The sequence below is a fragment of the Tyto alba genome, unplaced genomic scaffold (genome assembly GCF_018691265.1).
Source record: "Tyto alba isolate M040663 unplaced genomic scaffold, T.alba_DEE_v4.0 Super-Scaffold_17, whole genome shotgun sequence".
In the NCBI taxonomy this organism is placed as follows: Eukaryota; Metazoa; Chordata; class Aves; order Strigiformes; family Tytonidae; genus Tyto; species Tyto alba.
The window spans coordinates 11,296,474-11,308,600 of NW_024881279.1; the positions used below are offsets into that span (position 1 = coordinate 11,296,474).

Consider the following 12,127-nt stretch of genomic DNA (forward strand, 5'->3'; position numbering starts at 1 on the left):
CTCATGCAGGGGGAATGCAAGCCCCACGGCTCTCCCCGGGGAGTGGGGGAGGCACTACTTGTCACCCCACCCACCCGGGGCCGGCGGCCGTGGTCTTCTGCTGGGGTCACGGATCTGCTCCGTCCCGGCGGGGTGCTGCCAGGCAGGAGCAGGGTTACTGGCCAGGGACAGGTCCCTGCGGCTGTCCCCATCCCCTGCCCAGTGTCACCGGTGTCGCTCGTCCCCAGCGTGGGGGCGCAGCGCCCCCTGGTGGCGTGAGATCGCAGGACAGCAGTGGGGACGGGACAAGGGGGGGGGGACAGCCCCTCGGCGCAGACCCCTCAGCCAGGGCCCTGCCACGGCCAAGGGGAAGGAGGCAGGGGAAGGGAGAGCAGCTCAGCACCCCCACAGCAGCCACAGGCACTTTCATTATGGAAGAGGATTTATCAAAATTAGAAAAAAACAACCACACATACAAATGAAAAAAAAATAAAAAATAAAAAAAAAGCACCCCAGCTGGGAAAACATCCCCCAGCTCGCATCCCCCCACCCTCCCCTCAGTGCCCCAGTGCGAAGGAGGAACACTGGATGTCTGGGAGGGGAAGGGGCAGGCTGCGCTCCCAGGGCTGCCCTCACCACCAGGCCGTTGGGGACAAGGGGACGGTCACGTAGCTTATCACTGCTGGGGAGCCTGGCCAGAGCAGAGCTCTTCTCACGGGAGGCTCCTCAGCAGTGACTTTCAGTGATTGACTTTCTTTGGCCACTTGCCTTTGGAACAAAGCCCCCCACACCCCAATGAGGAGGCAGCAGACCTCACTCGGATGGCGAGGGGGGCCCTGCTAGAATCCCCCCTGTCCTTCCCAGCACACAAGCTGCTTTTTCACAAACGCTCCTAAGAGTGGTACGCACAGAGCTGAGCCGAAGGTCACTGTACTGCCAAGCAGGCAAGGAACGGAGTCATCTCTTCACCCTGACCTATGCTAACTAAGCACTCTCCCACCCCCAAGAGCAGGAAAGTGCTGCCTCCCCCGGTGCGGTTTCATTAGGAGTCATTGGGGAGCCCGAAGAGCTTGACAGTGCCTGCCTCCCGGCTGCTGTCGTATTTGCCATCTTTGTCGTCACAGGCGAAGGCCAGCAGCGGCCTCTTCGGGTGCCAGGCCACTGTGAAGGTGGGGGACTCGCACTGCACCTCCCAGAGCTTCTCTCCTGCACAGAAAAGGGGCCACGTCAGCCTGGAGAGCCTCTGGCCGTCTGCTGCACGCTGCCCCGCAGCACACACCAGAGCCAAGCACCTGCTGCTTCTCTTCTGCGCAGGGCAGAGGAGGAACAGACGCTGCTTCAGCGCCTTTTAATCACCTGGTGACAAGGCACAGACATGACACACATGTCTACCACAGACTAACGAGGCAGAGGCTCCCCCTCACGGCACTCTGCACAGTCAAGCTCTTCCTTAGCAGACTAATAAGCCCAGTGCCCTCTCAGCTCCACCACCACTTCTCCATCCAATTCCCTCCCTGCTGTTCCCCAAAAGGGAAACTGTTACCTGTCTCCACCTCTGCAATGTCAATGAAGTGATCTTCTGATGCCGACGCCAGCATCTTCCCATCATGGCTAAAGCTCAGTGTTCGCACAGGCCAGTCAAGCCTGCAGCAAGAGTGAAAAAGACCGTGAGCCATCTCCCCCATGGTCACCAGAGAGGGGAGGCAAACAGCTCTGGGACAGCACTACCTACCTTGAGAAGCACCTCACACACACCAGTTCATCCACATCCCAGAGGCTGACTAACGCGTCAGCACTGCCTGTGGCAAAGTACTTCCCCATGGGATCGAACTTGATGCAAATGCAGTTTGAAGGATGGGCATTGATAGACTGAATGGGTTTCAGCTCTGGGTAGCTGCGGAGATGAAGGGAGAGGGCAGGAAGCAGTGAGAGGAGCGTAGTGCTTGTCTGCAAGCAGGGCAGGCATGAGGCACACCGGGACTGCGAGCAAATCAAGCTGGTGCAGGGCCACACTCTTGGAAATCTTGAGAGCTGAGTGAATGGGGCAAAGCATCGGGGTCACTCTCAGGGAGCCCAGCCCAGAACTGGGGCAATGTCAGCTCCAGGCAAGTTCATTCCCAGCAGAGGGCTGGGAATCCCTGGGGTGTGGGACTGGGGTTGCCCAAAAGCAGCAAAGGGGCTTGCAGATTGATGTCAGCTGCAGCCAGCCCAGCTACCCTGCCCAGCTGCTGCTACGGGCACCTACCTGAGGATGTTGATGCAGCCATTCCCATTAGTGAGGAAGAACATGTTGTTATCGTTGTTCCAGGAGATCTCATTCACCTCAAACTTGAACTGTTCCTCAGCTTTGGAGCGATGCGTTTTGGCATCAATGAAAGTGACGACATCATCCTTGTTGCCCACTGCAATGGTCTGTCCGTCAGGGCTCCAACAGATGTTGATGTTCTCCCCTGGAGGGACAGAAAGGCAGCAGGTCCCTCTTCCACCCAGCAATCCACAGCAGCCACAAGTTAAGCAGACAGGCAGCTTTTATTCCTGATCCAAGAACAGTCTGCTCCAAACCAGTCCCAAATGGGAAAGACTGCCAGGTTTGCAGTCTAACACGCAAAGCCTATACAGTAGCTGTCCAGCAAATACATACAGTTATTGAAAATCAAACTTAACAGAACTGCAGCTTCAAGCCAACATGACTACATCACTACCCTTCCTATTTCAGCCAAGATGGGACCACAGCAACCACCAAACAAGGTCAACTCAAAGATCCCCTGAATCTACTGATCGAGATCCAGGAATAGCTGAAGCCAACAATAAATGCTAATAAATGAGGGTAAGGACGTGGCAGGTTGCAGCGATGCCATCTTTCAATGCTATTTCCAGCCCAGACAACTCAAAATTGGAGATGCCCAAGGGAAGAGGTGACATCTGGGTTAACCAGCACATGAATTCAAATAATTGTTGTCTGAATCCACACAGACTTTTACTTCCAGCATGGTTTTCTGCAAACATGCCTTTCCCCAGTCTCCAGCGTTGCAGCCCGCAGATTCCAAAGACAAGCACACGGGACATTTTAACAGTCAGGATCATATTTCAGTAGTTCCTCCAGTCCCGACACTAGAGTAAATCAGCCCATGCATTCATCTGTGCTCCTTACAGATGAGTGCAACATAAAGATAAAAGCAGAGAGCTAAGATGCCCACAGGATGGGTCAAAAGCACTGTGCCACTGCAGACAGATCCCATGCAGCTGAGGTCCTGCTGGGACCCCACAGCCCTCCAGGGACTCACCCTTGGTATTGACAGTGGCGATGCACTTGGTGGTGCGGACATCCCAGATGCGGATGGTTTTGTCCCCAGACGCCGTGACGAAGAGGTCAGGGTTGCTGGGGTGCCAGCAGAGCTGATCCACACTGTCCCCGTGGCCGCGGTAGTTGTTCTCCTTCACCTGGAGAGGACGGCCATTCACGCGAGGGATGAGCCCACCTCTACCCTCCTCCTGCCCCTGATCCCAGTACCCCCGTTGCTGGTTGCCGGATGGGGCGGGAGCCCGGCCCAGAGCCCCACGGCCATTTCGGTCACACTCCCCACCCGCTGCCAGCCAGGATGGAGGAGCCCTCCCCAACTTCCCAACCAGACACCAGCTCCAGCCCCAACCCCCTGGCCCCGGCACCGGGCTCCCTGGCGATGCTCCTCTCCCGGTACAGACCCAGCACCCACTTCCAGGCCTAGCGCCGATCACCGGGGGTCACTCCCGGTTCGACCCACTTGTCCGAGCACCCGGTCCCTGGTGCCGGCCCGAATCACCGGTGCCAGCCCAAGGGCGCCCCGTTACCGGTCCGAGCAGCCGTTCCGAGCGTCTCTCAGTGCCCGGTACCGGGGGTGCTCACCAGCCGGTCCTTCTCGAGTAGGAAGACGCTGGCGGTTTTGTCGAAGGAGCCGGAGGCGAGGCGGCGGCCGCAGCAGCTCCAGGCCACGGAGTGCACCTTGGCACCGTGCGCCGGGAACTCGCGGCTCCGCGTGTTGGCGCGGAACAGCTCCTGCATGGCCTGCACGTAAGGAGACAGCGCCATGGCGGCGGCGGCGGCGCCACCGGGGCCGGGCCCGCCCCGCCCCGCCCCGCCGCCGCCCCTGACGCAGCTTCCGCCGCCCGCCCGCCGCGAAGATGGCCGACGGCGCCGTCCTCATAAGCGATACGGACTCTCAGGGCAGCCGCTCGCCGCCGCGCCGGCGTCGGTACCGCCGCCCGCCGCCCGCTGCGGTGAGTCGGCGGCCGCTGGGGCGGGGCGGGGCGGCGCCTTGCCCCTTGCAAAGATGGCGGCGCTTCCGCCCGGGCCAGAGGCGCGGTGGCCGCTTGTGGGCGGGTAGGCGCGAGGCCCGTGGAGGGGCAGCTCGTGTGCCGGGGACGCCGGTCCCCTCAGTCACGTCCTTCCCAGGACAGTCCTGGCCCCACCAGCCTCCCCCACGTCCCCTCAGCCACCTCCCACCCGCAGCGATCCGGTCCCCAAGCGGAGGCGGGGAGGTGGTCGCAGCCCCCTTGGCCGTGTGTCGTGTCCCCCCCCCCCCCCACCCAGGAAAACCCTCTGCCACGGAGTGGCTTGGTCCCCTCGGCTGCACCTCGAGGGGGGTTTCAGCCCCGGGCCGTGGTGGGGCAGCCACCATCCCCCTCACCTGGGCCATCCCACGGACAGGGCAACGCCAGGCCGGTGCGGCAGCGGTTCAGGGCGTGAGGCCGTTGGGGACGCACAGCCCTAGATATGGGGAGGGGGGCAACGGTCTGTCCACCCCACCCCAGGTGCTGTTGGGCCCTGGATCTGATGCGGCTTTCAAACACCAGCGGCTTCACAGCGTCTGGCAGAGCAGGGGCAACCCCCGGCCCTCCACGGCTCCCCCGAGCACAGGAGGCCGGCTGGGTTTTGCCACCTCCCCAGGCAACGCGCGGCCCCTCCTTGGGAAAGGCAGCAGGTCTGAGTCAGGGGAAGAAAATGGATTTAAATTATCCGCAAAACGTGTTCCCGCTTTGAGACGCTGAGGGGTTTTGTTTTGTTTTTTAAGAGTGAACAGGATCTGACCCATTCCAGGCATGTCGAGATCTTGAAAAGCGCCATGCCCTGCCTAGCAGTGGTGTGGACACAGCTGCCTGCCCCATGGACAGGCGCTCGTCCTCGGAGCTCCGGGTGCTCCATTACCTGGTGATTTCTGGATGGCAGTCCCCAAAGCCTTGGGACTGCCGTACCTCGGGCTTGGCGCCGTAGATGCGAAGGTGGCTCTGTTCCCTGCCACTCGCATCCGTGTAGCAGGTGAAGTCGTGCCACAGGGAGGGCTGCCGAGGGGCAGATCCTGCACTGCTCCTGCCAGCGCTGGGTAGGACCCCCTGGGGATGGAGGGTAGGAGCGCTCGCTGCACTCCCCTTGCCCTCCTCAGGCACCCCAGCACGACTGGCATTTTCCCATCCCAGGATGGAGCTGAGCAGGCAGCCAGACCCACTCTGGGCCAAGGCGAGAGGTGTTTGGAGCAGGGGACACAGCCATTTGCCATAAGGAGCCCCGCAGGGGGGGGCAGGAGGTTTGTCTCTGCCAGCAGTGAGGAAGAAGAGCTCAGGTCAGTGTCGGTCTCAGCCGTGCTGCTGGGGCAGGCTGACACTACATCTTGGTGCTACTACTCCCCCAGGCTGTCCCATCCCCTCAGCCAGGCAGTGGGGTCTTTTCCCCCCGTTTCTTTTCCTGGGCTGGTACCAATGAGCCCCTTTTCCCCCTTGGGCTAGGGCGACGGTGCCACCACAGCAGAGGTTCCTGGCAGCGGAGGACTGAGGCACCTCAGGTGCCACCACCGCTGACAGCACTGGCCCCCCTCTTCCTGCAGGAGATCATCGATCTGACCTGCGAGGACACGAGCACAGACCCGGCACCACCGAGCAGCCTCACCATCATTGACCTGACAGAAGACACATGCATCCCTCCCCACACCGCTGGCAAGGCTGACCAGGACCCCGGGCAGGCGCCCGCTGGCCCAGCAGCACACACATCCCAACCCCAGCTCTGCTCTACCACAATGCAAGAAACAGAGGCAGTGGCAGGGCTGAGCCCCCCAGCACCCTGTCACGGTGCTCCTGAAAAGCCCGGTGGCACCATGGACACAGCAGAAAGTATGGAGGACTGGAGGTGCATGTCTCCCAACTCCTCATGCAGCTCAGAGCAGAACTGCAGCACTACCACTTTTAACAGTGACTTGGGCTCCCTGGCCAGCATGCAGCTGGACTCAGACCTTCTGTCCCCCTCCAGCCTGGACAGCAGCAGCTGGAGAGCCAGTAGCCCAGAGGAAGAGACACCCCACCTCTTCCAGCAAAGGGAGTTCCCCCCAAGGCTAAGCCCTGCCCCAGCCATCCCCACAACCTCAGGGAAAGCCCAAGGGCCTTTGCTGGTAACTGGTGACTTACCACCACATGAAGGAATCCAGCAAGTGACCCCAGCCAGGACCAAGGCTGACAACAAGGGCTGGCTGAACAAACTGCATTATTTCAGGAGAAGCGGAGTCCAGCACCTCTTTCTCCAAGGCGAAGCATCCAACAGGGAAACACAGCAGGTAAACAGGGTTCAGAGCAGCCGCTGCCAAGCCCAGCCAGAGCCTGCTCAGAACAGCCCCTGCAGTAGAGGATGGAACAGGGGCAGCCCCTGCTCCGCTTCCCCTTTTGGGGGAAGCTTTGCCAGGCAGTTGGGATCCCTGGTTATTGCAATTCCCTTCACAGTGGGCCCTGTGTCACAGCTGGGTTCCTCTCTGTCAGTGGGAGCCGGCTTTCACCCATTGCCTTGCCTTGTATGCAACAGGAACCTGAGCTCATCCCCAAAGGGAAGCTGAGCATGGTGCACACCACCATGGAGGAGAACTTCCTGGAGGGCACCTTGCATTTCCTGAGTGAGTTCGTCTCCTGCCAGCACTGTCCCCCCAGAGAAATCATCTCCCACCTGGTCAGACAGATGCTGTTGAACTGCCACCAAGGCGAGATCCTGAAGGACACCTACATGTTGCTGATGAAGATCCAAATGTACGTGTTCCCTTTGCTAGGTGCTCCTGGGGGCCTGCCCAGCATAAAAGTTATTCTGCCTGGTCCTCACCCACAGAACAGGGAGCGATTTCCCCTATAAATCAGGTTGATTCTCCTGCCTTCTGTTATCAGCACAGGCACACTCCAGGTTGTCTGAGGATGGGTCAGAGGCAGCCTGTGACACCAGGAAGCCCTCTAGGGCAGAGGAGTGTGTTTGCCTTGCTCCTGAAGTGCAGTTCTCATTCTTCACTGCTGTGACATGGCAGAAACTCCTTCCCTGGGCTGCAGCAGGGGCTATGGGCTGGAGGTGTCTGGAGTGGTTCCCCCACTGCCCTTGGTGTTCCCGCAGAGAAGACAATGTTTTGTGAGGCATGAGCCCAGGAGTCCTGAGCCTCTCCATGGAGTACAACCCCAGTCAGGTGCTTCCAAAAAAGGAACGCAGTTAGGGGAGGAGAAGGAAGGCAAGGCAGGCCGCTGAGCAAGTGGGATCAGAAAGGGCTGGGGAAGGGCCAGGGGCTGCCATGCCTCCAAGAAGACAGTTGGGGAGTTCATCACAAATGGACAGTGCTGTCTTTGCAGGCTTCATCCAGCCAACGCTGCCACAGTGGGATGGGACTGGACGCTGCTGAAATACATCATGGAGGAACAGGTACTTGGCACCACGCGAGTCACGCTGGGCAGGGGTCATCCAGTTCGCTGTACCTGAGGGTAAGCTTTGCCCCAGGGCCTCATGTGGCAGTGCTCTGCTGCAGAATGGGCTAGTCCAACATGCAGTTTTACTGCAGCCACTGAGGGCAGCAAGTCCCAGTTGGGTATCTGGCATTTGTCCATGGTGCTCCCTAACCTGTTGCACAGCTGGAGGCAGGTTGTCTCATCTGGAGAATGCACAGCAACAGATAAAGCCTCTGTGGGTCCCATCCCTAGTACAATGGTAGAACAGGTCCAGCAATGCCCCTAGGGCATCATCTGAGCCAGGCAGCCCCTCCTGGAGCTATTCCTCAGTCATATACATCTGCCCATTCCCAATACAGACAAATTCCTTAGTGTTCCCTCACCCTGTGGCTCTGCTAGGCTCATACAATCCATCTGCCCTCAGGAGAAGCCCCCTGGCTGGCTCCTCTTCCTGCAGTACGTGGTGCAGACCCTGGAGGACGACTTCCAGCAGAACCTGAGGTTGCGCCTGCTGCAGAAGTCAATTGGCAAGAAAGTGCTTTCATGTGACATGTGCTTCAACAATGTCAAGTAAGTGACCCCACCTCCTCCCCTATTCTCTAACCAGATGCTGAGAGGCAGGGGCTCAGGAACACTTGTCAAGACTCCAGGTCAGACTTTCAGACTTACCAGGAAACAACTTTGGGAGACAGAGGGAAGAACAGGAGCAGGTTTACAAAAGCAAACCATCAAAGATGATGCAAGGCATTTACAGCTGCAACGTAGCGGGCTTTTCCCACAAATGAGGTCAGATTTGCATTGCTCAGGACAGGACTGAGGAGGAGACAGGCCTGTTGACAAGTATATAAGTCTGCTGCTCAACACAGCTACTCCCTAACCTATCCAAGTGGGTGGGATGTATTCTTCATCCTTGGGGTCTTTCAAAAAGCTCCAAGTGGATCTAGAGGTCAGAACACAGCAAAACCAGGCCCATCCCCACTAAAATTCCTGGTTTTGTTGCAGGGAGGTGGTTGAATGGTTGGTCGCAGCAGTTACAGGAGTCGGATTCTTCCAGCCCCAAAAGCAGCCACAAGAAACTGCAACCTCTTCAGCAGAAGCAAGGGCCGAACACAGCTCATCTGCACCATGTCAGGCCAGCACTGACCACGCAGAGGTGGCTCCGCCAGCTGTCTTCACCCAGAAGTAAGTCCCAGAAGTCCTGACTCCCTGCAGACATTATTCAGGGGGCTCAAGTCAGGGAGAAGCCAGAGTATCTCCCTGTCAAGTCAGGGAAGCCAGGCTGTACCTCTGACCAGTTTTGCTGGTTCTTTGGGCTAGAGATAGACTTGGTGAGCAAGAGACTTCATCACTTGGTAGGAAACTGGCTCAGTAAGCATCCTTCTCTTGCACATAGGGCTGGAGCTCTTGGCCCACATCTCAGGCTGCCCCACCAACACTCAGTAGAGCCACTGAGACTTCCCAAGGGCCCGTCTGGGGATTAGCTCTGCTTCCAAGAGCCTCAGATTCAAAAGCCACCAAAAGGCATCAAATCTAGCCTACTACATTCCCCAGTATCCCTCACTGCGAGGCACAAGGCTGAACTAGGTGCCATCTCCACTGCTTTGCTTTGCAAGCTGAGGGGTAGTGTCTCCTAGCATTGACTGTCTCTCTAACCTAGGGCGATGCTCCTGCTCCAGCGGATGTTGTCCATCGCAGTGGAAGTGGACAAATCTCCCAACTGCAGCTCCTGTAAGATCGCAAATGCGATGTTCCCGTTTATACTGAATATTCCCCTGAGGAGCCAAAGGTGAGACAAACATGCAGAAGGCGGCATCTGCCCGTGTGAGCAAGAATCTTATTCCTGATTTACATCCAAGTCTGGATGCATGAAACACCATGGGGTATAGAAAAACAGGCTCATTTTTGACCCAGCCAGCAAACGCATGGCTCTTTGACTAACAGATCCCATGGAGATAGAACAGCACCAGCTGATCACATCTACCTTGCTCATTTGTTGCTCAGAAAAGTTGATTCTCCCACTTGTTAAAGTTGCAGGACCTTAAAACTGTAAAAAGGGTCTGAAAAGCAGAACTCTGTATCAGCATGGTCAAGCACTGGCAAACACATCACTTATTCCCAGGGACAACTGAGAAGCTCATCAGAAATATGATGCAGTTCTTGCAGCTCTGCCTTGACATGCTTTTGTTTGCTTCTCTAAGAAATGCGGTATCTGAAACCAAAGCACAAGGGCCTGACTGGCTCTGGCATAGACACGAGACCACTAGACCCACAGACATTTCAAACCCATGTTTGCCAGCCCCAGCAGGAAGTCCTTTCAGACCCTTTTAGCAGAACCTTTGAGCACACACCAAGTCTAATCAAGCCAAACTGACTAATCAAGCTATTGCTCCTTCCAGGACAGATCTCCTAGATCCAGCTGGCCACTGACCCCACTTCACACTTGCTTGGCTGTGCTCCCTGCAAGTCAGCAGAAATGAGTAACTTCTGCACAGGCTGCTGGGCAGGGTGAAGTGAAGCAGCTAAGCTTGTTTCACAGACCGTAGCGACCTCAAGTTGCCACAGGTCACACCTAAGGACAGAAATACGTCCATGGCTGAGCTGCATAATGACGGTCTCTCTATCACATCTGGTGGTTTTCCTTCCACTGTGCTGCTGGGCAGCCCCTGCACCAGATCAGCACCAATGGGACACCAGGAACATACTAGAGCAGTTGTCTCTGGTCAGGCTGTAAATCCCTTTGTTTTCCAGAGAAGCTTTCTTAAACACCATGGAGAGCCAGCTCCTACGCTGCAGACTGCTAGAGCTGCTGTTCCAGCATAGCTGTGAGGTGCCCACAACCTTGCCCTTGTCTCTGGCCAAGATCCTGTACTTCCTGAGCCACTTCTCTGTGCTGCTGCAATACCAGGTACCTGATTCAACCTCTCCTTTGCCTTGTTCTCTCCTGAGAAAACCTTTTCTAATAACCAAATATTGTCTGCTGTCATAGGATGAAACAACAACATGGCAAAAATGGGATGAAATGCTGCAATACTTAAGTTTGCTGCTGACAAGTTACCAAAGTGTAATCCTGGGTAAGCAACCTGTTCTGGCCTTAATAAATATGATCTCATCAAAAGGCTGCAGTACAACAGCCAAAGTACCCTTCCTCCTCTCTTCTCAGCACTCTTGAACTCATGGCCACTGAGTCTTAGAAGGATAATGTGCCTCCATCCATGCTAGTAACTACTCCCAGCAATCAGAACAAAGAAGTGATACTGCTTCAAGCAGAGAACCCAACTTGCTTTGCCAATTTTAGCCCCTAAGAAACAGAATACTTCCCAAGGATCAGTCCCAGCACTGAGAAGTACACAAGGGTGTGCTTTGTACCCACTGTTGTCTAAGCTGCACACACTGTGGGTAGAAGAATAGGGTGGTTTAGGAGGAAAAGCAGAAGGCAAAGGGATGGTAAGGCCAGGACACTCACCATTTGGTAGACTGGGCAGGGAGCACCACCCACAGTAGTCATGGAAACAGCAGCAATTTCTGACCCCAGGAGAGCAGCGCAGTCACAAAATACCCCCTAAAGTCATTTTACTAGGAAGTTCCTTGAAGTCTCTTCCCATCTTCTGCTGCTTTAGCCCAGGGTTAAGGCTCTCATGGAGGAATGCAGAAGAAATCACCACCTCACATGCAGTCTTACTCTCCCTGAAGCCCCAGATAATCACTTGTTGATAAGCTCTTTGCAGCCAGACAGCTGTCCAGTCTGTCACCAGCACAGGAAAAAAGGACGTGACAAGCCCTGCCCCCTCACCATTTCTTGAGCTCTGTCCCTGTGCAGACTGGCCTCCAGGAGGGGACAGTTCCTTCTTCTGCCAGGCTAGTCTTGTGCAGCAGCATCAAGGATAACCACGAGAGGCCCAGCACAGGTCCCACTGTGTGGTGCCTCTCCCCACCAGCATTTCCTCTTGCAGAGCACCTGAGGAGCTCACTCAATGACCGAATGGACTTGATCATTCAGAAAGCCAAGCCCAAGCTCCAGAATGACGATGACATCAGCAATCTGGACATTCAGCTGAATATGGAAGACTTAATCAGCCGAATGCAGCAGGTCCTGGGGCAGCCTTTTCCCCTGCAGATCATGGAGAAATTGTGCATCCTTCGGGAGTTGTTCCTCATTGTCACTGCTACCTGATGGAGACAACCACTGCAGCAGGGGGCATGGAGAGCTTCAGGTTTCCTCTACAAAACCCCATCAAAATCCCCATCTCATGCTGCAGTTCCAAATGTCATGAGTTTGTTTATATGTTTCTTTTAAAAAAGGGTTTACCTGGTTTCAGAATTTCCTATTTAACTTGCCTTATCCTACAGTTTCACAAGGCACTTTGTACACTTTTAAAAAATAAATTATTTTCATATTTGCTGAGAGTTCCACCTTGGTGCCAGTCCTACCCAAATAAAGCGC

The 12,127-nt window shown here is 56.2% G+C and overlaps 2 protein-coding genes across 2 annotated transcripts; one reads left to right on the top strand and one right to left on the bottom strand.

Annotated features, from left to right (window-relative positions):
• Positions 1-893: 893 nt before the first annotated feature.
• THOC3 (THO complex 3) lies at positions 894-4,145 on the bottom strand. Its single transcript, XM_033006246.2, has 6 exons — positions 3,863-4,145; positions 3,264-3,420; positions 2,225-2,429; positions 1,712-1,873; positions 1,523-1,623; positions 894-1,185 (listed from the first exon to the last, which is right to left on the bottom strand). The coding sequence occupies exons 1-6, from the start codon at positions 4,043-4,045 to the stop codon at positions 1,022-1,024; spliced, it is 972 nt and encodes a 323-aa protein (XP_032862137.1). The 5' UTR covers positions 4,046-4,145; the 3' UTR covers positions 894-1,021.
• On the top strand, positions 4,126-12,083 carry SIMC1 (SUMO interacting motifs containing 1). The gene is made up of 10 exons (XM_033006125.2): positions 4,126-4,233; positions 5,835-6,554; positions 6,797-7,014; positions 7,594-7,663; positions 8,111-8,256; positions 8,689-8,868; positions 9,344-9,472; positions 10,435-10,591; positions 10,673-10,757; positions 11,637-12,083. The coding sequence occupies exons 1-10, from the start codon at positions 4,138-4,140 to the stop codon at positions 11,855-11,857; spliced, it is 2,022 nt and encodes a 673-aa protein (XP_032862016.2). The 5' UTR covers positions 4,126-4,137; the 3' UTR covers positions 11,858-12,083.
• The last annotated feature ends 44 nt before the right edge of the window (positions 12,084-12,127 follow it).